The sequence below is a fragment of the Lampetra planeri genome, chromosome 5, assembly GCF_965212315.1.
Source record: "Lampetra planeri chromosome 5, kcLamPlan1.2.h2, whole genome shotgun sequence".
Taxonomy (NCBI): Eukaryota; Metazoa; Chordata; class Hyperoartia; order Petromyzontiformes; family Petromyzontidae; genus Lampetra; species Lampetra planeri.
Genome location: NC_136111.1, coordinates 10,503,913 through 10,529,632, shown reverse-complemented (window position 1 = coordinate 10,529,632; position 25,720 = coordinate 10,503,913). Strand labels below are relative to the sequence as shown.

At 44.3% G+C, this 25,720-nt stretch overlaps 1 protein-coding gene across 1 annotated transcript; it reads left to right on the top strand.

The window, feature by feature from the left end:
- The first annotated feature begins 2,706 nt into the window (after positions 1–2,706).
- On the top strand, positions 2,707–24,281 carry LOC144718835 (chorion-specific transcription factor GCMb-like). Its single transcript, XM_078594396.1, has 6 exons — positions 2,707–2,862; positions 7,437–7,554; positions 8,063–8,315; positions 17,274–17,386; positions 18,617–18,748; positions 20,213–24,281. The coding sequence occupies exons 1-6, from the start codon at positions 2,783–2,785 to the stop codon at positions 21,176–21,178; spliced, it is 1,662 nt and encodes a 553-aa protein (XP_078450522.1). The 5' UTR covers positions 2,707–2,782; the 3' UTR covers positions 21,179–24,281.
- The last annotated feature ends 1,439 nt before the right edge of the window (positions 24,282–25,720 follow it).

Here is a 25,720-nt window from a genome sequence, read left to right as displayed (position 1 = left end):
CTAATAGGGCGCTCGTCCCTCTTAACACACCTGCCGGGGTCAACGGGTCACCGCGGGAACATGCGGGGGACATCACGACCAGCGGATGATGGTTACACGTCAACTGATGGCATTCGAAAACCAAGTTGTGATGTGTGTGGGGGGGCGGAAATCCACATTTCTCTTTTTTTGTATTTGAAAGGTACTGCATGCTGCACGGCTTGAGCGATTTCTCGAGTTTCAGTCCGCATTCATCTTTTTGGCTAAGTTGATGACACGTTTTTATCGTAGGAGTAACGTCAATTGTTTCACCCGGGAAAGCCTCGCTGTGTCTCAAGAGTGTTTATTATTCAGGAGGGCCTCTGCTTTGGAATGTGTCGACTATTTCAGGGAAGGAATCTAATAGCTGATATATTTTTTTAAACCTGACTGAGCCGTCATTGGCTGTAATGCAGACGTGATGATAGTCCACGTGTGAGTAGTGACATCGTACATGGCAGAGGATGTGACACGGTCTTTTGGGACGCGGCACATGAAATATTGAAGCACGGTTTACATTACGCGGATTGCCTTGCGTGGTTTTCCAGATTTGCCGCCTCTGAAATGCATTGTCGCCGGTGGACCTGCTACTGTCACGAATGCACCCGATCTATTACATGACTATAGATTCAGATACGTTGTCGATAGGCTCATATAAAACCGTGAGGTCTGCATGAGAAATTTTACACCTGCGTCTTTGATCCCCACGCGTGGATTAAGTAAAAATAACTTTGCAATTGGTGATGTCGAAGTAAATGAACCGCACTATTAGTGTACGTGTGTATGTTGAACTTCTTTTGCACCGTACGTAGCCAACCATGCTAATCGGAGGTGCGGGGAAGAGCAACTAACCAAAGACAAAAAGCCGTTCAGTGTGGAATATTGTATAGTGTGATGGGGTAGAGTTTGGGTACTCCCTACATGTGTGAAGATGTCTGATCAGTGTGGAATAGTAGGCCAAAATGTAATCTAGGCCTCTAAAAGCTTCCTCTGGTGGAGGCTCTTTGGTCAGCATGAACGAGCAATTGCAGGGCTGTACATTTATATCTGTATTTGGTTATACTGGTAGGAACCTCCTGGTTCCACCAGCCCACAGGGTATTATTGTGTCCGTCCGTCCGTCGTGCATCCAAAAATGGGAGGGGTGGGGCTGGGTGGAGAGGGGAGGGTGGGGCTGGGTTTGGAGGGGAGGGTGGGGAGGGGCTGGGTGGGGAGAGTGGGGAGGGCTGGGTGGGGAGGGTAGGGCTGGGTGGGGGGTGGGATGGGTTGGGCTGGGTGGGGAGGGACTGGTCACCACGTGGTGCCCTTATAAAACTTAACGTTTAACCTACTAACGCCGGCTTGTGCCCGCCCTCACAGTCGGGCATATTTGCGGAATACACCACGCCGCCGTTGACCCTGGCCATTGACCGAGCAACCCAACGTTCCTATCAACTCCCTCCGCAGGAATGTGTTTTTTATATAACTTGGCTGTTTTTCTGATTATCACCGACGAAATTGCAATTTGTTATAAGAACAAACTGATGAATGGAATTATTTCCTTTGATGACACACATACCATCCACATTTCGGAATGTGTTCTTTTTAGGGATCTGTGTGGATACACGTGGAGCAGTGGCACAATGGTTTACGCACTGACACGGTTTTCTTTCTGGCGACAGCTCACATTAGCGGCGAGTGATATCTGGACCAGTCCCAGGCCCTCCTTCACAAACCCGCAATGGCGTGGAGAAGTATGGATAAACAAAAAAAACATTCCTTGATTCATCCGTCAGTGGATGTATTCATTTTCAGCATTTTAGTTTCTCCTCGAGAAATAGGTCCACAATCATAGTAATACTGGTTTATCACGACAGACGCTCCTCAATGTGAATACAACATTGCAAAGAATATTTCATTTTACCAAAGAAAATAATAATAAACACATTCTTGCGGTGGTGCACAGGCATACGTCGCAAAACTCACCACGCTCGTAATTCACACTGCCTTCCGTCATAATCACCATCAGCCATGATCAATCATGATCAATCAATACTCATGATAAATCATCAATAATGATCAATCATGACTTTGTTTGATTATGGATTGAGCAGGCCTTCATCCAGCAGTGGCGTGGGGAGCACTTCACTGTCGGGTGAAGGCCTCCCCAAGCCATCGTCTCTTTTTTAACAGTTTGAATTATGTCATTGACACGCGTATATGATCTAGAATTCATGTCTTCCTCTTTCTGTCTCAATGTAATAGCGAGCGTGTCTCCTAACCTCACTGAAACCGCATGAACATACTTAACTTCCCACATGACATGTACCATTTTCAATGAATTACGACTGCAAGCAATGCCACTGCATCGATAAGTGTAGTCGCGAACGTTGTCACGTTTGTCTGCTTAACTTTTCTTGTGCCCTTGCAGCCCAAGTGCCTCTGGTTGCAATAAACGCTTCGGCTGCTGGCTCTCTGGCTGGATTTTCGAAGACAACAACAACAACAAACAACAACAAACGGGCACCGTTTCTAAAAAAAGATCTGGACGTCCCATATTTCGGTGCGAGTCGATTCATTTGCGTGCGTGCGTGTGTGTGGAGGGGGGGGGGGTGATGGGACCTCGATAAGATCTCTCCGTGACACGGCACACAAGATGTACACTCCGAACGGTGACGTCGCCGGGTGGCAGGAGGGGAGTAGAGGGCGGGCCCCTCGACAAGTCCTAGACACCTTTACCTGCGTCCACTCCGGGCTCGTGTTAGTCCAGCCGAGAGCCTCGCCGCATGCGACTCCGCTCACCTGCGCGCGCGAGTTTGGATTTAGGTGACCGCGTCGAAGCCTCAAGCAGCGCGGCGCTAACTTTGTGAGTCTGCGACCCCCTGTCATCGGTACCACCACGACGCAGTCGCCCTTCCCGTTGTCGACATACACGTACGCCGTAGTCGTGTCCGCGCATATGACGCGCAGCTGGGGGTATATGGAAGCGGAGTGGCGGCGGTGTTCGTTTTGCCATGAACCCGCCGATCTGCGGTCGATTGCCGGTCACGGTTCACAGCAGTGGCGAGTGACATCTGAATCGGTTCTGGGTCCTGGGCCACGCTCCTTCAAGCAGCGTTCACGATCGATACGGCATGGCGAGGCCTTCGGGCCAGCAGTTGATTGACGAAGGGTTGTAAACTCCTATTCTTCTTACCATTGTTATTGTTATCGTGAGCGCGTATAAACCTGTACTGTGCATGACTTGAACCTGCGAGACATTGGTGTCAGTGGGGGACAATCTGTGTGTGAGATTTCAAGCAATCCGTGTTGTCAATGTTCTTGATTGAGGATGTGGCTGGGACCTCTTTCGGCGGATGTCAATGAAGCACCACGTACGTACGGTGCGAAAGAAGTTAAACATACATACATGCATTTAATTTCGCGGTAAGTGGAAGTCGTTTACATTATTCTGCCTAAACCACGTGAAAAAAATACGCGATTTCATGGTTGACAATGTGAGCTGATGACGCAGAATTTTACATTCGTAAATACACCGCACTGTAATATAATTCTGGTTCCTATGTGATAATAATTATTTGCATCTACGGTTGAAAGGGTGGTGGGGGGTCACGCTCGCAAAGATAATCCGACGTCAATAAAACTTTTACGTAAAGTTGTGTTCATCGCTATTAGTGACTTAGCCCGAACGAAAAGTGCCGAAAGTAATCAGCCGTTTTTGTTTTGATTCTTAAATAATTCTGTGGATAAATGCATATTGGAAAGCGTTACCAAATCCTTATGTACGCATGATTTATTTTGCTTTTTTTAAACACATAGTATCAAAAAAAAGAGCAAGGCACCAGTGTTGTAAAGTAATTTAATTATCTTTGGCACTGCTATACTTATTGTGAATGTTCTCAATGTGATATTTAACAAGAGAAATTCAGTGCAACGTTCACGTTAGTTATACTGTTTGCCATGACTACCGTAAATGCGTAAGTACAAATATGCTTATAATTGTGGCATTGCATGGTATCTAGTTAAAGGCAGATTTGTCTTGCAAAAGATGCATATATTTTCCTTCTCAATCTCAAAGTTTGTATCGACATGAATATCGAACGTGCCATAAATGAACACTCTTTCTCGACAGTAAATGAAAATGGTACTGTGCACGTCTCAGAGTGTACACAGAGGAGACAGAGCAATGAAATTAGCTCGTGCGCCAGGTGGATTGTGAGATCGAGAGCAGTATTCGCATCGCCCACAGCGAGAGATGGACGACGGTTTGAGGAGGCTTTCATCCTCCAGCAGTGAATTGATGATGAAGATGCGATACAAAAAGTTGAGTTTGTAACCATATCTGAAGTAGCATTAAGTTATTAATGTCTCTTCCAGTAAATATCTGTAACTTTCAAATGGCTCCATGGTGTATGTACTGTACGTATATTTGTGTTCACTCTTCGCCCTATGCCATGTATATATGTATATAGTGTACTTGATATATATTCTGGCGTGGGGAGACCCTCATCTAGCAGTGTATTGACAAAAGGGCTGTACATGTATTCTGTTATCCATATCAAATATTCTGTGTCAATCCGTGGCTGGGTATGGCCAACTGATGAACCATCACAAGGGCAAAATCTGACCGTTTCGCATGCTGCGGACTATTTTTATGCATGTCGGCCGACACATTAAGCTGTATATTGTCGCGTAGTAGATGTTAAAACTATAGGGCATGAATCTAACGATGTTCTCGAAGGGTCAAGAAAGATTAAATGTGCCACAATTAGGCATGTTACTGAGCCTATGCTTATAATTTTAAAAAATTGATAAAACCACATTTTTGAAATTTTGGGTAGCAACAATTTACGGCGCAATGTTTAATTTGTCTCACTCATCGGGTAGGCTCAGCCAAAAGTTCTACATTGCTTAAATCTTGAAACAAACGTACAATCTCCATCACACGTTTCCCAAGTAACTTCAATTATAAATTTACCAAGCAGTTGCCTCTCGTGGAGTGAGACGCAGAAGTTGCTGGAATTAGATCAAAGCCCACTTCTGACTAAATCGTTTATATAAGTATTATATAATTCGAATGTGAATGATAAACAGAGGGCCTGTATATGGCAGTCATGCAAATAGCTTGCTGACCTATCTATATATTTATCTATTTAGATTTTGTAACTTTGTTATCCCATGATTCAATGAGGAAGTGGCCAATCTTCTCAATGTATGATCCTCATTAAAAAGAGTCTCAAGACTCACTAAGGATCATCATCATTATTATTTAACTTGCAATTAGTGATATTTTCCTTTGCATCACCGGCCGATTTGGGTTGTGCTGGAGTCTGCGTGATTTATGTTAAAGCTAGGTTGTACACCACAATACCATGGGCGCCGCGGTAGCGAGATGTTGACTACCTCGCCTGATATACAGAAGGTCGTGGGTTCGATTCAGACCCTGACACCTGTATATTTGGAGTTTGCATGTTCTCCACGTGGTCGTGTAATTTTTCTCTGGGTCCTCCGGTTTTTCATTCCACATTTATAAACATGTGTTTTTAGTATTTGGATACTTAAATTTCCAAAAATAATTTGTGGCCAGGTTACTTCTGAAAAAGAGTTATATAGCTCAGTGGGCCTTACCTGGTAAAATAAAAAAGCAATTGTTTAGTAAATAACAGAAAGAGAGAACCCACCGTATTTTGGACATACGGCTATGCCAAACACTTGGAGAAACTGTTGATAGTTTGTTAACGTGGACGGAAAAAAGAAACAGAGGTCAACAGAGCCCACGATGGACAGATATAAAGTGTTAACATAACCAGGAGGATAGTATACCTATGACACCGATGTTATTCGATACCAAAACCAAAAATCGCAAATTGGCGTAGCTTCATCGTGATGCTCGCGAATACGGAGCAACGAGTCGAGCGACAAAACAAGGCAACGACACAGAGGGAGTCTAGATCTGAAGTTTTCGTGACTGCAGGGATCCATACTCTTTGGTTCTTTCGGTAAAGTCACGTAGGTATAAAATAAAATGAAATAAATAACGACGTTTCGATCGCATCACAAGCGACTGTCATCAGGTGGAACAGACACAGCAGGAGAACTGCTGACACAGGAGAAAGAGCTGCTGCAACAAGAGTTTATACACAGAGGGAGTCTGCGTGAGGATGAAGGGGCAAATTAATAAATTAGGCGAGTGTCGGCAAAAGCCAAACATCAAACGGCGCGAGTGGACAACGATAAACAAACGGCGGTTGTGGAAAATAGCGGACAAGTATCGTAGTAAAGCGTAACACACGCAACAGTTATTCATAAAAGTATTCGAAACGTAGAAACAATTTTAAATATAGCACGCGTTCAAATCCACCCTCAGAAGATAGAGCGGACAGTATTGAAAAAAGCAACTTAAGTGAGCGCCGTACTGTATAGGCAACAACATGACGAAGCAGCGCAGGGCAATGGGCACAGCTCAACGCTGTCGTGACCGTGCCGCCAAGCGCCGTGTCATCTCGTGTGAGCACGGCTCACGAGAGGACACGGCGAGAGTGCCCTAGGGCAGCCGACTTCGATCCTTGGGCGGCCGATTTGGATCCTAGGGCAGTCGAATTGGATCCGAGGCCGATACCTGCAGTCACCTACCCAGCGAAAACAGCAAAAGCAAAAAGTGTGATCCATTCATAGATACCCCCCCCCGCCCACTGATCTATCATCGCTCTCTTATTTCTAATGACCTCGGCGTACGCATCAAATCTCACCGGCTACGTCGGACAAAGAGTATCAGGAGAGTGCTAAAGGATATAATACGTGTGTTGGGATCGGTGGAGAGGCATGTAGAGACGGCTTTGACATGGAATGGTGGTTACTCTATACCAGTGGCTCTTAACCTGAGGGTGCACGCAAACCCTGGGGGGTTTCGAGATGCCCTTCGTGGGGGTGCGAGACGTTGCCAGATTTGTTTTAGACGGTAAATCATCGAAGCAAAAATGAAGCACGGGCACTTAAGTACAACTACTTTGTTTCATCAAACCTATGTCTTTATTAACATTGTATAACACAAATTACGATCGAAAACCAAAGAGGTGCAAGGCTGCAGTAAAAGTTAAGAAACACTGCTCTATAATTCCCCCCCACCCCCCCCCCCGTTATATTTTTTAGCGGGGTGACTGTTAGCGGGGTGACAGACTAATACAGCAAATCTGGCTGTGACGGTCCCACCTGATGACGGAGACTTGTGTTGCCTCCGAAACGTCGTGATTTTTATTATTTTATTTTCATACATTTTAATTTCTTATTTTTTTTACATACGTGACTTTACCGAAAAAACTAAGAGTATGAATCCTTGCAGTCACGAAAGCTTCAAATCTAGAATTGACTGTAAAGGGATCAAACCTGACATCAGTTCGTAACGATCCTTGACGGGAACACGGCGTGTCTGGCACCCGCAAGGCAGAGGGTCAAAATGATGAAACTCACGGACGGCGCGGTGCACGTGGAAGACGCGCAGGGAGCGTTCTCCTACGGGATGAAGCTGCCCTGGGACATCAACGACCCCAAGTTGCCACAGGTTTGTTAGTTCACGCTATTGGCGGAAACGCACTACGCACACACGCACGCACGCACACGTGCGGACGTTCACATCGATTCAATCATTAAAATATAGGAATGCGATGTGGATACGTGCGAGTACTGTACGCGTGTAGAACATGGGGAAAGTGGCCAGCGCACTCCGCTGTGAACACGACGAGTCAATTTCGAATCCCGGGCAATACCTCATATCAGCACTTGGCGCGACTCACATCGGTACTTGTGGCTACACGGGAAGATCTATGTCTTTGCATTATATATATGTGCAGTGCTTACTAAAAGCACTTGCCCCAACAGTCTGTATTGGCTGCATGGGGATATTTGCCTAAGTATGTAACGTTATACATTACTCACTAAAATCGCTTAACCCCAACAATCTGTGCAGCCTACACAGAGGGGAATCTGTGTTTGTTTGTGTCTCTCGTCCCCTCTCTCCTTCTCCTCCTCCTCTCTCCGCGTCTCTCGGACTCTTGACTCGATGAACCCAGGACCTGAAGCAGGTGGACCCCTTCCAGGAGTGGAACGACGGATACGCGCGCTTCGTGTTCAGCGCCGAGGACAAAAACGCGCAGCGCCACCTGAGCGGCTGGGCCATGCGCAACACCAACAACCACAATTGCGCCATCCTCAAGAAGTCGTGCCTGGGGGTGGTGGCGTGCGGCCGGGCCTGCACCATGCCGGACGGCCGCAAGGTGCACCTGAGGCCAGCCATCTGCGACAAGGCTCGCCAGAAACAGCAGAGTACGTGCGCGTGCCGAGGGTTTCGTTCCCTCTCGGTGGTTGCCGTGATCGTGATCTATGCAGTGATTACAGCATTACCCCCCCCCATCACTCACCCCCCCCACTCTCCCTTAGGTTTCTGGCAAAGAAGTCACATTTAGGTCTTGAGAATCCGTCATTAGATGTATTTGGTACACTCGAAGACCTCGTCTGATCGCATGCTGGCCCTTATAAGGGCCCTTTTTGTCGGTGTTTAGCTCTACTGATGATATCTGGTTTGAATCTAATGACGTTTATCTAAGTTTAACACCTAGGCTTTCGCGACCAATATCATCCATAAAAGAGGTTTTTGGGTTAGATCGCGTAAATATAGAAATGTGTCGTTAAAACCCGCCACCACCCGACACAGCCAACTAGTAAGGGTTGTCACGCAAACAGAACGTGGCCAATTTGTCACTAGTACAGCACTAACCGGTGTGTTAGAGAGCCAAGCCACAACATTTACAATCTGCGCACGACGTTTCGCCAGTAATTTCAACTAGCTTCATCAGGCTGTCGCCTGTCGCCTGATGAAGCTAGTTGTAATAACTGAAGTCTTACTGTTTCGTTCCTTATATAGAGGCGTAGATATGTTGACCACCCTTCTGCGCTCTTGCACAATATGGGGGGGGGGGGGGTGATTACTGAGGCAACGTACATTATGCATGTCATTATGTGAGCCCTTTGAATTTCTCTTTCTTGTCTATTCTGTTTATGAAAATAGCCCTACCAACGGTAATCCCTATTCTTGTCTATTCTGTTTATGAAAATAGCCCTACCAACGGTAATCCCTATTCTTGTCTATTCTGTTTATGAAAATAGCCCTACCAACGGTAATCCCTATTCTTGTCTATTCTGTTTATGAAAATAGCCCTACCAACGGTAATCCCTATTCTTGTCTATTCTGTTTATGAAAATAGCCCTACCAACGGTAATCCCTATTCTTGTCTATTCTGTTTATAAAAATAGCCCTACCAACAGTAATCCCTATTCTTGTCTATTCTGTTTATGAAAATAGCCCTACCAACGGTAATCCCTATTCTTGTCTATTCTGTTTATGAAAATAGCCCTACCAACAGTAATCCCTATTCTTGTCTATTCTGTTTATGAAAATAGCCCTACCAACGGTAATCCCTATTCTTGTCTATTCTGTTTATGAAAATAGCACTACCAACGGTAATCCCTATTCTTGTCTATTCTGTTTATGAAAATAGCCCTACCAACGGTAATCCCTATTCTTGTCTATTCTGTTTATGAAAATAGCCCTACCAACGGTAATCCCTATTCTTGTCTATTCTGTTTATGAAAATAGCCCTACCAACGGTAATCCCTATTCTTGTCTATTCTGTTTATGAAAATAGCCCTACCAACGGTAATCCCTATGCTTGTCTATTCTGTTCATGAAAATAGCCCTACCAACGGTAATCCCTATTCTTGTCTATTCTGTTTATGAAAATAGCCCTACCAACGGTAATCCCTATTCTTGTCTATTCTGTTTATGAAAATAGCCCTACCAACGGTAATCCCTATTCTTGTCTATTCTGTTTATGAAAATAGCATTACCAACGGTAATCCCTATTCTTGTCTATTCTGTTTATGAAAATAGCCCTACCAACGGTAATCCCTATTCTTGTCTATTCTGTTTATGAAAATAGCCCTACCAACAGTAATCCCTATTCTTGTCTATTCTGTTTATGAAAATAGTCCTACCAACGGTAATCCCTATTCTTGTCTATTCTGTTTATGAAAATAGCCCTACCAACGGTAATCCCTATTCTTGTCTATTCTGTTTATGAAAAAAGCACTACCAACGGTAATCCCTATTCTTGTCTATTCTGTTTATGAAAATAGCCCTACCAACGGTAATCCCTATTCTTGTCTATTCTGTTTATGAAAATAGCCCTACCAACGGTAATCCCTATTCTTGTCTATTCTGTTTATGAAAATAGCCCTACCAACGGTAATCCCTATTCTTGTCTATTCTGTTTATGAAAATAGCCCTACCAACTGTAATCCCTATTCTTGTCTATTCTGTTTATGAAAATAGCCCTACCAACAGTAATCCCTATTCTTGTCTATTCTGTTTATGAAAATAGCCCTACCAACGGTAATCCCTATTCTTGTCTATTCTGTTTATGAAAACAGCCCTACCAACGGTAATCCCTATTATTGTCTATTTTGTTTATGAAAATAGCCCTACCAACGGTAATCCCTATTCTTATCTATTCTGTTTATGAAAATAGCCCTACCAACGGTAATCCCTATTCTTATCTATTCTGTTTTATGAAAATAGCCCTACCAACGGTAATCCCTATTCTTGTCTATTCTGTTTATGAAAATAGCCCTACCAACGGTAATCCCTATTCTTGTCTATTCTGTTTATGAAAATAGCCCTACCAACGGTAATCCCTATTCTTGTCTATTCTGTTTATGAAAATAGCCCTACCAACGGTAATCCCTATTCTTGTCTATTCTGTTTATGAAAATAGCCCTACCAACGGTAATCCCTATTCTTGTCTATTCTGTTTATGAAAATAGCCCTACCAACGGTAATCCCTATTCTTGTCTATTCTGTTTATGAAAATAGCCCTACCAACGGTAATCCCTATTCTTGTCTATTCTGTTTATGAAAATAGCCCTACCAACGGTAATCCCTATTCTTGTCTATTCTGTTTATGAAAATAGCCCTACCAACGGTAATCCCTATTCTTGTCTATTCTGTTTATGAAAATAGCCCTACCAACGGTAATCCCTATTCTTGTCTATTCTGTTTATGAAAATAGCCCTACCAACAGTAATCCTTATTGCATTTAAATAATGTATTATTTGATTATTCGCTTCCACGCAGCACTAAGACGGTCGCTATCCGAACGGTTAAAGTTATTTTGATTTCTCTTGGCCAGTAGTAGCTATACTCTTGAGTTCTTTCGGTAAAGTCACGTAGGTAAAAAAAGTAATAGATCACGACGTTTCGATCGCCACACAAGCAATCGTCCCACCTGAGGACGATTGCTTGTGTGACTTTACCGAAAGAACCAAAGAGTATGGATTCCTCCAGTCACGAAAGCTTCAAATCAGTAGTAGCTAGTTTTGCACAGTTTATTTCGCCCAGATGACGGTATTAGTTGTGTTTCAGGTAACCTGAAAACACGTAACAGGTGGCCCGTGAAAAGGCTATCATCTCCCACCCTCCACTATGAATACATTTTCATACGCAATAATAGAACCCAACAGTCGTAATTCACAACCTTTTATTATTTTACTATATGGAGCCCCCCCCCCCAAATCCACCAAACTATTTAACGGTGGAGTTAGTTTACAACACTGCATCTAGCACCTACACACGAGCTGATTGTATCGCTCCATCTCCACGATAGACGTCGTCTTGAGCAGTGTTACCGTATTTGGCTGCCACTCCGTTGTTAGTCTCGACCACTGGCCATCATCCATACTAAACGAGAAACTAAACTATATTTTTTTTAATTTGACCAAGTAAGGCCCGCTTGAGCTATACCATACAGCGCTTCTTCAGAAACGACCTGGCCACAAATGATAGCTCAATGAAGTGGCTTATTGTATGGACATTCATAGCAGCCAAATACTCTAAATGCATGTTTCTAAATGTGGAGGGGAAAAAACCGGAGGACCTGGAGAAAAACCATGCGACCACAGGGTCTAGATTGAACCAACGACCTCCTGCATACCAGGCGAGGTAGTTAACATCTCGCCACTGTGGCGCAAGTGACGTGTCCTGGCAAACACCACTTACTCTCCGTAACAGTCAACATGATGTCTCTATCCATGTGTTCCTCGTTCTGTCTCTCAGTCTATACACATATCAGTGTGTAGCCTCCTATATGCGCCTCTACACGTCACGTATTAAGTGGTGAGCCAGCTGGCCAGAATAGCAAACCCTGAGCTGTGCTCGACTTTATGAGTCTCGTCAGCAGGGTGCGAAAACATTTACGACTTTTACGTTGACCACCATTAGTTCATATTTGTGGGCTTATCACGTGACACTTTGGGTACTTAATGTAATGAATCCTTCATTGGTCCATACACATACCGACTTTATATATTTGTCACTTTGAGTAGAAATGCGTCATTGCTGTGGTTGTATTTTTTGCATTACAGCGCAGCGCCCTGGGCCGCTGTTTCTTTGTGTTCAATGGATTATTGTTCTTATAATTAATGTACGTGTAAGCTCACTTTGAGATGTTATTCATTTTGTGTGCTTTTGTTTTTGCTAAGTGTAACATTACTATCGTATACCTGAGTTTAAATTGGTCTATTTTGGGTTAGACTGTGTAAAACTGTGTGTCGTACACCCTGCTCCTCCAAACGTCTGTTAAGGCTATACGGAGGATTTTTGTCTTTGTCCTCCACCTCGACACAGCCAATTAATACAAGTGTCACGTGAATCAAAGTGCCTAATTTATTGTATCGTCAAAGCATTACCATTGTGTTGGAGAGTAACCTGACAACATGTAAGTGGGTACAGCGTACTATATACATATACAAATATCTTTTTACAAAAAAACAATCAATTATCCCAACGGCGAATGCTATCATTCAAAATGGGAACATTGTACAATTTGTTGTATTAATCCAACATCCCACTTCACATTCGCCGCATGCCTTTGTTTGATAAACCATTGAATATTTCTGTATTCAAATTCGCAAATCAAGAGCTATTGAGTGGGCGTGAGTCTATGCAAGTGAGATGTGCGTGTTGTAAACCAATGTCGTCTGCGCTCCTTCAACGGAGCAAGACGACACGAACTCTCTCGTGAGGCCCGATCGTCGTCGCTTGCAGACCTCCACATTGGCGTTAAGCTCCCGAACATATCTGCCACACGCAAGACTATCATAGTGAGATATGCAATCACAATGCACAGATTGTATTTGTTTTTTCTTCTTGGTTCTTTCGGTAAAGTCACGTAGAAGGGAAATAATAAAATAATAAAAATAAAACATAATAAAATAAAAGTATCACGACGTTTCGGCCACAACACAAGCAGCCGTCCTCAGGTGAAGACACAGCTGTCTGAAAGACAACGCTCCAATGAACACTGCTAAGCGTCGTGAGAATTTTATTTTATTATGTTTTATTTTTATCATTTTATTATTTCCCTTCTACGTGACTTTACCGAAAGAACCAAGAAGATGAAAGCTTTAAATCGAAATGTATTTGTTTTATTTAGTATAATGCAGAGAACCGTGTAAGCATGTCATTTGTGGTCATTTAGCCCATTGTAGATGCTGCTCAAATCATGCACTTCCAGACGGCCGTGTGCGGCTGATTGGTTGCGTAACAATTTGTGTTACGTGTCATGAATGGCGACGTGCCGTCTGCCTATTCATTGTTCTAATGCACATGGGAATGCTTTCACCTTCAAAAGCATTGTCTGCATTGCCTTTAGTAATAACGATGACGATCCTTGGGGGTGGAACAGTGGTTAACACACTGCGCTATAACACCTGGGGTCGATCCCTGGTCACATCTATAACGTCCGAGACAAAGTAAATATCCGAATACAATTCTGGACACCCTCCTCCCTCCCTTTCGCCACCCCGCAACTGGGCAGCGTGGTGAAGTATGGCCAAGCGACTCGGGGTTGAAAGGCCTTCGTCCAGCAGTGGATTGACGCAGGGCTGTGAATTGTGTGTTTTAAATCAAGGTCCCTTGCACACACGCAACGTGAACTCGTGAACTTGACACGGATAACGCATTGTCCTAACGCTGCGTGAGACCGGCGCGTGGGCTGTGTTGTTGGAGACGAAACGCGCATTCAATTTAGATTACAAAACAGGTTTGGTAAAAAAAACACAAAAGGAGGGCAATGATGTGTTCTTGATGCAGACTTTACGTAAGAGTTTGGTGAGAGCGCAGACGCTGGTAACGCTTCTCTCTTTGGCCACCGTGTTGTCAAATTGCGGGTGAGAATTTTTTTTCGCAGCGTTTGTGTCGAGACGTGTCTATCGATGTAGCTTGGCAGGACTTCATTTGCCACTCCACATATCCCGGGACGCTACTAGGCTGGGCTTGCAGAAGGGATTATCAGCATCAGGCACTACCTACCACTAAAGGAAAAGGTCCGCCTATTAATAACAATACTACATTATTGTACTCTATAGTTCTCTATTCTTATGAACACATTTATAAAAAAAAAAAACCTGTTCATAAGATGGCTGTGGCTGGGTGTCAAAAATAATTCCCGAAACAGTGCTCCAGACTGCTGCGGGATAAAATTCGGCACTGGAGGATAGTTATTCTTTGAATCTAGAACAGATATCGGTGACTGCAGATGGAAAACACAAACGTACAGTATTTTCACTTCCAGCCCTTTGTCAATGCACTCGTGGGTAAAGGTCCTTCTCACGCTGGTCAGTCTAGGGTGGTTGTTTGACCATACTTCACCACGCTGGTTAAGTCAGTGCAGGTTGATGAAGTGGTGCCCAGCATCAGTTCAGATATTACTCGCCACTGATGTTCATCGTGAGTGGGAATCAAACTCAGGTGGCCAGGTTTATGTTGTTGTGCGCTAAACACTGCTCTAACCTCGCTTTATATCTACTGCCTGAGCGAAGTTACTCTATACAACATTATTATATCGCTTACATTAGCTTATATTGTATTGCATTGTACAAGTTAATGATTCATATGTATCTGTAACTTTTTAAAAAGTAGATCCAATATCAATTTTGACAACGTATTTTTATTCCTAAATAGTATGTATTAAAACGGCTAACCTAATAAGCTATGATTATTTAAAGTTTTGTGTATATATACTACATATATATGTATGCCTGTTAGAATTGAAACATTTGACACGTTAAGTTATAACGCAGAGTTGCTCATATTTTAACCGGTTATGTATTCAAAACACATTTTCTGTGCGATATTTACACATACTGTGGTGTATAAAATATGAACGCGTGTTTAGTTAGCCCACAATGTATATTCATCTCTATCTCAGGTTCATTGTTATAGACGTAAAGTAAACTCGTGCATATATTACAAAAAAAAAACGTTTCTATAATCTCCGTGTAAAACTCACCTCTACTGAGACTCACATGAAAATTTAACTTTTTTGCCTTTGAAATGGAAATTCATTTGCACACAGACATACAAATAAAGATCTCTCGTATAGGCGTTAACAAGATACTGTTGGTCGCAAGTGCTATTAGCGAGCACCTATTAAATCCGTAAAAAATAACTACGCACGGGGAGATGGTATTGCCAGCAGAAGCGCATCTGAAAGCGTGTAATGCAGTGATAATCTTTGTCCAATGGTTAGCCAAAAACGACTGCGAAGATGACCGGAATTTGCATGATGGTTTATGCTCCTTGACGAGATGAGCAAGATATTTTGGTTTATTTGTGTGGCTTTGTGTGTAATGAGCGCAACCTCATCATGTATTCACTCAGCAACCAGAAACTAAATGCAGCTCAGTGAGCACCGGACAGACATGGTTGGATCTTGACGTCCCCGTCACGACACGTGCCAAAGAATTTCGTACACACTGCAGCTTGCTCATGTTTTTGCCAGACGTTCCATAAAGAAATGAGTTGCAATGATCGAGTCTTGTCCATACTATGCTGCACGCCAACGTGTTGGCTATGTCACGACTCAATAGTGGCCGAATGTGTCGTAGAGCCCTGATATGAAATGTGCATGACCTGACTATTATTCACGTGGTGATGAAAACGACATATTCTGGTCGAGTGTGGTGCCGAGGCTCTTTCGTTGAGTCGACAACTGAATCCTGGAGACTGTGACCGCCACACCCGGTCCGACTACAATTGTTTTCGCCTGAGACCGAGTGCCAACCAGCAGAACCTCCGATTTTCCTGGATTAAGCAGCATTTCGTTTCGTGAAAACCACACAAGCACCACTCGCTTGCAAATCTTCGAGGTTACCGAGGCTCTCCGTATCTAACTTTGACTTCACTGCCGTGTGCAATTGTATATCATCAGCATGTTTATGGAACTTTATGCCATGCGATGAGATGACTTCGGCGATCGGAGGAGAGGCGTATGCTGAAAATAGGAAGGGGCCGAGGACTGACCCCAGTGGTACGCCAACTTGGCGTGGCATAGGCGATGACTCTTTGTCACCCAGCTTGACGAACTGTGATCGACACACTCTTACTGACATACACGTGTATTGTCCGTACATGTGAATCCGTCGGCTCTTATGAAAAAAAAAATCCATAGGGGTTGGAACGTGCCATGCCTTTCCTTGTCACAATGGCACCAGTGATCCAAATGCACTCCTCTGTGTAATCCTGAATGTTTACAAAATCAAAACGTACAGTATATGTAGTGGTGGGTTCGATGGAAGATATGATGTTTAAACGCGTAAGTGTCATTTTATTGTTTTTTTTTTATCAAGCAATATTATCAGACCTATCCTGTTCATGGTGGGGGGAACGGTAGTGCGAGTGGTTAGCGCACTGCCCTGTGAACCAGGAATCCTGAGTTTGGTTGCCAGTCACAGCTGACATAAGTGGCGAGGGATGTCTGAACTGGTCATGGTCATGCTCCTCCGACGCCCTTTGCTAACCCACACTGACCAGCGTTGGTGAAGTATGGTTAACCAGTGCCTGTGACTCACACAATGTGGAGGCCTTCAGCCAATAATGGATTGACAAAGGACTGTAAATTAAAATCCACACCATTATATTTTAAACCAGTTATTTCGTTGGCAATTAATATTTCCGCTGATGCTGGTTTGCATTCAAAATACATACGACCACTGTTTCTGTAGAACACCTTGAGATGTGGTCTGCATTTAGACAATATATAAATCCACATGGTATATTGTAGGCTTGTCTAAAATCTAAATACATAGGTCTCTACGTAAGCCCGCGGGGTCTCTGCGTGAGTCTATGGGCGTCACATTGCGCTGCTCGTGCTTTTCTGTTTCGTTCAGAGAAGCTGTGTCCGAACTGCGGCTCGCCGCTGGACCTGGTGCCATGCCGGGGCCACAGCGGCTATCCCGTCACCAACTTCTGGAGGCACGAGGGGCGATTCATTTTCTTCCAGGTGCGGCACGGGGCGGCGTCGTAATGATGACCACTATGGCATTAACATCTGACAGCCGATAGACGATCGACAGTCGAAACACGAAATTAGAAATTCTGTAAGAGATATATTGTGCCCGCATGTATGTATGTATAACTTCTTTCGCGCTGTAGTATCCAACCATGCTAATCGGAGGTGCGGGAGAAGAAAAAAAACTAAACATAAATATCAGTTACAAAGAAATTCGTTTTAAATTTAGATTTAAAAGTGCATAGCTCCAGTGGCTCCCTAATATCAAAAGGAAGAGCGTTCCAGACGGCCGCAGAAGCGCATCTGAAAGTGTGCGATGCAGTGACCATCTTTGTTTATTGGTTAGCTAAAAACCACTGCGAGGATGACCAGAGTTTGCGTGATGGTTTAAGCTCCTTGACGAGATCAGAAAGGTAGTGTGGTTCGTTTGTAGTGCCACAATTCTAATGATCATTATCAGCTCCGAACCCAAAGATCTTGGTTCAATTCCCAGCCAAGTGGGGAATGATATTTAAAAGTGCCTCCATGAAAATTGTGGGGCCCAAAATGTTGTTGTATAAATATCAGAATCAGAATAATTATTTATTTTCGAGGGATCCAATGAGCTGTCAAGCTCTTTTTCACAGATGTCCAGTAGCGGCGGATCAGAAAATAAAGTGTTACAAATAATGGCATGCTATCCTATCATCCCTAGTGAATTGTGTAAGATTCATCATCCTTGGTGTTTTAAGAACCCTGTATTTACACTCCTTCATTGTCATCAAATTAATTCCTCGTGAATACATCAAATTTCAATGCTATAGTCATCATTATTATCCTCAGTGAATTCGCATAAAAGACTGTTCTTTTACACATTATCACTATCATCATCATGCCTGTAATATTCAGGACGCCAATAATCATCAATATGATAAATTCACTAAAATACTGCTGTCATAATCATCATCAACATCATCATCGTTACTCTTAGTTAACTTTGCCCTTGTAGACACCATCGTCAGGCTTGGCAAATTCGGTAGGAACCACGTTCTTACGTACACGATCGCCATACTTTTCACGATCACCATCATCACCACCACCACCACCACCACCACGATCATCATCCCCGGTGAATTCACTCAGCATCCTTCTCTAGTCCTGCATCAAAATTGCCGCACGTACGTCCGTCTGGCGTAAACGACGCGTCCCGCGGTCACAGCATTTTTTTCTTTGACCTTGCAGGCCAAGGGCTCGCATGACCACCCGCGGCCTGAGAGCAAGACGGAGGCGGAGGCGCGCAGAAGCTCCAGCAAGCGGCGCCTGGGGCTGGCGGGTGGCTGCGTGCAGAGGTCCAAGCGGGGCACAGCGCCAGAGGTGAGCCCCGGCTCCTGGAGATCGGTCGCCTCTGGCGCCCACGCGGACTGGACCTCCCCTTGCCCCGGCCGTCCATGCTGTCGACTCCCTGCCCATACTCAAGTACAGGCTCGAGACGTGCATTTTTATCTCACGCGTATGAATGGCTGTCTCGTTCTCTGCATATGGAACACACGTGCCGATTGTGTCTGTGCAGAATCTTGAGCTGCAGTTGTATTTTGACGCTACGTCAATCCAAGTTTTTTTTATTTTACGTGCGTGTATGGGTCTCTATGTATATGTATGGATCTCTGTGTAAGTCTGTCTTGCTCTATAAGTGTCTCTAGGACTGCCTCTTCCGCTGTATAACATAAATATCCCCTCGTTGGTCATGTACAGCGTCTTGAGATGCAGTCACATGTACAAGCCCTGTAAATACACGTTGTATTGTTATTGCATTTGCGATTCTGTAGCCATGAAATACATATACGGTGGGCAGATTTCACGCACGCTCTTAGGGAGTTGGCAGACAGTGAGACAGAGGGTTGCATCATAAGTGTATTATGGCATGCTGAAGGAATTTACCACAAAGGCCACTCCTGCATCCTGAACAGTATCCGAGTTGGGGTCAAATGAATGTCTCTGTATGATCAACTTTGATTGGCAGGTATTTGTGTTCGCAGACATGAGAGTTGGCATTGACTTACACAGTGTCAGCGCCACTTTGTCTGTTGTCATTGTTGAAAAGAGCAGAGCACTGAATATTGTGCAGCTGTTTTTTTTTGTAAATACGATTTTGTGATTACAGAACATTAAATAATACCAAAAACAGTGATAACTCATTTTTCTTATTTAATTTTGAACTTCTTTCTCACCGTACATAGCCAACCGTGCAAATCGGAGGTGCAGGGGAAGGGCACCAAATTGTTGATTAAATAATTGGGATGGAGCAGTAGCACACTAGTAACCACACTGTGCTGTGAATCCAGCGACCCAGGTTTGATTCTGGAAACAACTTTTTACAGTGGCAGCCCTGATCCCTCTTTCACCAAACCACACTGACCAGTGCTGCAGTGAAGGGTCAGAAAACCTCCATCACTGACAGTCATGGAGAGGCCTTCACGCAACAGTAGATTGACAAAGGGTTAAAATTACTGATTATAATATTATGAGATACATCAAGCTGTGTGTCACTGGGAGTGGTCGAAATAAGATTGTTCATTAAAATTCGAGCTGGTGGTGAACTTAGCCTATAATCCCTCTGGGGTTTGATACACTGAGTGTTGATTGGTTAAGAGGCCACCAGTGGTTATCCTACGTACAGACTCACTTCTGCCAGAGGAATGTGGAACTTCTACCATCATTTAAAATGACATCTGTACGGCATCTTGAATTGCGGTCACACTCAGTCGCCGCAAACGCAAACTGTAATTGGAGCACATCGACTCATTGGCACGCAAACTGCCTCCGCTTTACCATTCGCAGGTCGTTTGGTACTCCAACATCAACGGCTACAACCCGATGCCCTCCATGTCGTCCTTGGGCATGGAGGCCCGGCAGGCGCTCGACCCCAGAATCGGCTCCGTGTGGAGCTCCAAGCAGCCGCCCCTTATCCCGCAACCGCGCTGCGAGCCCTCCGTTGGCGTCGGCAGCGGCTTCCACGTCCCCAGGATGCCCAATGAGCGTTTCTACTTCCCGGCGCCGGCGTGCAGCTACGAGCTTGCCATCCCCAATTACCTGTCGCACACCTCCCCGTACCCGGCGGCCCTCCTGGGCGACCACAGGGACTACAAGCCCGAGCAGAGCCTCGTCAAGGCCGGCGACGCTTACCCGCACGCGTACGACGGAGCCCGCTTCGCCATGGGCCACTTCGGCCAGGACGGGGTGCACGAGCACGTGGCCCAGCCGCCCAAGGAGATGCGGCACCAGAGCTACAAGCAGCCGAAGAGCAACGGCAAGTCCGAGTATGGGGATAAGTACGAGGGGGGCGACGCCGCCGCCGTCAATAGTAGCGGCGGCGGCAGCGGCAGGGCGCTCTCCTACAGGGACACGTCGAGGCACAGGGACGTCGGCTGTGCGGCAGCGAGCAGTGGCGACACGCCCGCCCTCCAGACCATCATCACCACGACCACCAAAGTGTCCTACCAGGCGGCCTTCAAAGCCAACGCCGTGAAGTGCGCCGAAGCGCCGTTCGAGCAGAGAGCCGTGGAAAGCGGCTCGTACCCCGCGGCTGGCGCTCACGCCTCGGGCTACTCTGATCGTATTCTCCCCACGGACAACCCGTACCTGCTCGCCAATAAGTACGCGGGTCCCTACCAGCAGGTGTACTCGTCGCCCCGCAAGGTCGTCTCCGCTGAAGCCGGGGAGGAGTACGGCCCGCTGAGTGGCGCGTACAATGACCGGCTGTGCCTCAACCTGCATTCCTGCAGATACGACAATCTGGGCTGCTAGGGTTAATCGTGAGATGGACCATCCCCAGAGCATTGGGGGTGGCGGGGGGGTGCTGAAGGGGATTGAGCTTCCCCCGTTGAAGGTTCAGCCTCCCCCGATTCCGTTTAACATTAAAATGTGCTTGAACTTTGTTTAGCAACGACCGTGCCGTGTCCCCCTTTAGACAAAGGTCACACTACGGGGTTGTGTGGCGCGGTTGTTAACGGGCTGTTGGGCTATGAACCCCGGCGGCGAGATGAGAATAAAAAATAATAACAGTTCGGAAAAGTGAAACTTGAGTTTGTGTTTCACTGCCACGTTTTATATTCGAAAGAAACTGTGGAGAAAATATAGAAATGGTCATTTTCTTTCGGGGGGTATTTTCAAATTGTCTTTTTGTTGTTTTTTGCTGTCATTAATTTAATGTGTACATACTATGTTTTTTCACAACAAAGATGAAAGATCGTGACTGTCGAACAAAATGTGTGTAACGAAATCCATGACGATAACGCGTATTTTCCTCATTGAATAATATATAGTGGATTCATATTTGCAAGACTGTATGAAATGAATATGAACGATGGATGGTCAACACATTAAAGTACTTCTACAACTCTGCACACATTAAACTACAGTCTTGACATTTACTGTAATAGGCTTACTCTGAAACCTCCAATTACACCGATAGCCAAAAATCAGGGATTCGTGTTTAGAGCTCTTGTATTCAAAGTGCTGCGGAAAGTGTGGATCTATACAACACGATTGAGGTCATTTACTCCCAATGTCAACAGACACTTGTGTCCATATGCATATACCTGTGGTATATATACAAGGAATGTTGTAGTAGCACCTGAAGACTTAACACTGACTGCAACTTGAAATTATTGGGATACTTTAAACGTAGCGTGTAGTTTGTAATAAATATGTTAAATTATCATTGACAGCAATGGAATATGAAAAGTACATTTCCTAAAACCGGGTATTTGTAGCGCAATGGCGCATTGTTTAGCGCACTCCACTATGAACCTAGCAAATATGGTGAGTTTGATTCCCAACTACGGCTCACATAGTGGGGTGTGATATCCAACCAGTTCTGCGGCCCTCTCATCACCAACCCACACTGACGAGCATGGTGAAGTATGGCATGATATCTGTCGCTATGTTTTTTATACGTTCAAAGATCGACAACACCATTGAATAAACGTATTTAATATATCCTCACTTGTCAAAAACGTATTGAATAACTTCACGAATACAGCCATAATTATCGGAAACATATTACTTAATTTTCAAAAATTGTAATCTATTATTTGTTGCACATTAAAATAACTAATACATGATATGTTTAATTTAATGTGTCCTCAATAATTATTGAACATTATTTATTAGTTGTTTTAATATGGGCAACAAACGTAATATTTGGAATTCTTGAAAATTATTCAACATGTTCAGGATGTATAAAAACTTAAGGACATATTATTATTATTATTATTATTTTATTTACCTACGTGACTTTACCGAAAAAACCTAAGAATATGAATCCTTGCAAGTCACGAAAGATTCAAATCTAGAAACATATTAATTAAGTTAAGTTATTTAATACGTTGTCGATAATTGAGGTTATATTAAATGTTTTGTTGAGTATGTTGTCGATTTAACATACATTACAAATCAAACAAATGTCATGTGATAATGAAGTACGGTCAAATAATCCATAACGCACACGGCAAGGGGAGGCTCTCATCAACCAGCTTATTGACAAAAGAGGGAAGTTGACTTTTCTCAAATGTTTTCACAACCAATTTATACCAGATGTACCGTGTGACATGCACATTAGATTTGAAAGAAAAACAGGTTTCGCAGATATATTTCACTGCTTCACTTGTCTGATGTATTAACATTAAATCAATAAGTTATTACGTAATCACGGTAATGTTGAAATGGTGGTACAGAATGTTGCGCGCTCAGGCAGCAATGTGCGCATCCTTCAAAACGTCGTCCACAAACAAACTTGAAAATATAATCTGTGCAACCAAAAGAAACCAACAACGCTTAATACTGTACGTTGTCTCAGTCACACACGCGCATTGCAAGTTAGGTCACGGAACAAGGGGCGCGATGTGCCAACATCAACGGGTGCCGTTCGTTGTCACGGGCGAGTTTAGCTTTGTTTTTCTTTGACACGATCGCTAAATTATGCCCTGACCCAAGTGTAGAAATGTCTCGCAGAAATTCCGAATTAAAACGTGACAATATCTTCCTATTATCGAACCCGTCTTCTTGTAATATTCAATCGTCTACTTGTGGATCGTGTACTATTTACTGGTAGCTTTGATATTCAGAATACATCTTAAGTCACGATGAATTTCAACATTTTACAGATCACGCGTCGTGGGTATTTCAATCTCTTCCAGGTAGCCTGACCAGCATGGAAGAGTAGGCCAAATACCATCTAGAGAGGCTGTCTAGAGCTCCCTCCAGTGGAGGCCTCGTCTGCCAGCAGGCGTGTGAGCAAGCAATTCCAGGGCTGTGCCTTTAGCTTTTACACGGGGCTCATTGTGTTCGATGGGGCTCACTTTGCTTGTAAATAAGTCATGAGTATTTTATACGAAAAAATGTAAACAAAAATGGGAAGAAACAATTAAGTAGAGTTATTTTTGTATTAGATTTATTATTTGAGATGTTAATAGTGTCATCATGTTTTGCACTTGTATTATGTGACCCAAAAACCCAAAACTGTGACTTGTGTTCTTCATGAAATGTGTTTTAAAACGTGCTTGCTTGGCATTATCGACAATCCTACAGCTTGTAAAACAAAATATGCTTTAAAATGTAAGCCATATACTTTGAAGGTGGGATAAGCAATAATCATGCTCAACATTCACACGCGCTTCACATTACTTAACATCACGTATCCGTATGTTGTGTATCAATAATATATCAACCCATGTAGCGTTAGCATCGGAGAGCAGTTCATTTTTTTTTAAACGGACATGGCTGCCGACTTAGGTGAACGTGATCGGGCTTCCTCTTAACACGAAGATGTGGTGGTTTCTTTTGTAGAAAGTGGCATTTCTCTCCGCGCATTGCTGTTTCTCATTAAAAACGTGTCGAACAAACAAGCGTAGGACTTTTTTTGTGACCTCTCTATTTTTTTATTAATATTATTATTATTTGGACGACCTGGCAGCGAGAGAACGGACTTGCGGTTTGACACACGTCTGCCGCCACAACCCTGAGCACGCTGTCTAGGACGCACGCGGAACGGACGCCGCGACAAGGAACCGGCTAGTCTAAACAACACATATTCTCCTGTACACTCCGCTGAACCCCAACCTTATATCTAAGTATATCGGGTTCCCCCCCGTCTTTGATGTTACACATTTTTTTTTCGTGCAGAATTGCACTTCGCCAACTCTTGCGACGAAGCACATGTCTCTAGCGGAGCTCGTAAATAAGGAGCTCAACGCAAGGGTCGCGTTGGCTTGCTCGTGACCAAACGGGACGGCTTGCAGTTCTACAAAACCCAATTAAGGCTCGCGACTTGCAATGAATACAGGTGGCTGGACATCTCCCGCTGACTGACACCAAGAGCACAGAATACAACAGTCCCCCGTTATAGCAACCTCAATGCAATTTGCTCCGGCCTTTGGTGAAGCTCAGCCCTCTGCCAAAAGCGCATTTTTTTTTCTTTTCCCGCGGCTGACCTGTCAACGCCTGTATGGTGTAAGTATCCTACTTCAGTGCAGTTTGCAAGACCGTGTGCAATTCCTGTGGCAGTTATCATTGTAAACTATCTCCGGTGCCCAGTGTGTGCTGTCATACATGCATGGGTGCAAGCGCTGGTCATGAACCTTTGCCCCGGACAGGCGCTTGTACCTTTACGCACCTTTGCCTGGTATTCAATTCACGCTGCGAGCCCATGCACTGCAGTTATTCACAATAATGTGAACAGAGGGGAGGCAGTGATGCGCTACACTATGAACCTGGTGACCTGAGTTTGATTCCCGACCACAGCTCTTGCATCAGTGGTGAATGACATCCGAAGCAGTACTGGGTCCCCACCCCGTTCACCGAACCGCGATGAGCCGCGTGGTGATGTTTGGTCAAACAAACCCCTATGACCGACCTGACCTTCATCCAGCAGTGGATTGAAAAAGGGCTGTAATTTTTTTTTATTTTACTCTTTATATTTTCTTTGAAACAATAGTATTCATCTGAATTTTATACCACCAGTGTTTTTTTTATTTATGAACTATGTTTTAATGCAGATTTTTTTTTCTTCTGCCATTAACGTTTTATTGATAGTCTGTTCGAGGAGGTTAAGGATTTTCTTTTGGATGTTCCTGTGCTACCTTTGCTGGGAATCCTTGCCGAAACCAAAACATCATTTTTCAACAACAGTTTCCCCCAGCACCCGTATGCACACATGACATGCAGGCCAGGCATCGCCCACACTGGCGATAAATACTTTCCTGCACTTCAAACGGACCTCACATCCACCGACCGAACGAACAGACCGACCGCTCGTCTCACTGCAAAGCCAAGCCGAGAACACACGCG

What these genes read in the sequence shown, in the direction of transcription:
- LOC144718835 (XM_078594396.1), top strand. Translation starts at nt 2,783, where the DNA reads ATGCGACTCCGCTCACCTGCGCGCGCGAGTTTGGATTTAGGTGACCGC. An exon ending in ACGACCCCAAGTTGCCACAG is followed by an intron (nt 7,555 to 8,062) that starts GTTTGTTAGTTC and finishes CGATGAACCCAG; the next exon opens with GACCTGAAGCAGGTGGACCC. An exon ending in AGCGGGGCACAGCGCCAGAG is followed by an intron (nt 18,749 to 20,212) that starts GTGAGCCCCGGC and finishes TACCATTCGCAG; the next exon opens with GTCGTTTGGTACTCCAACAT.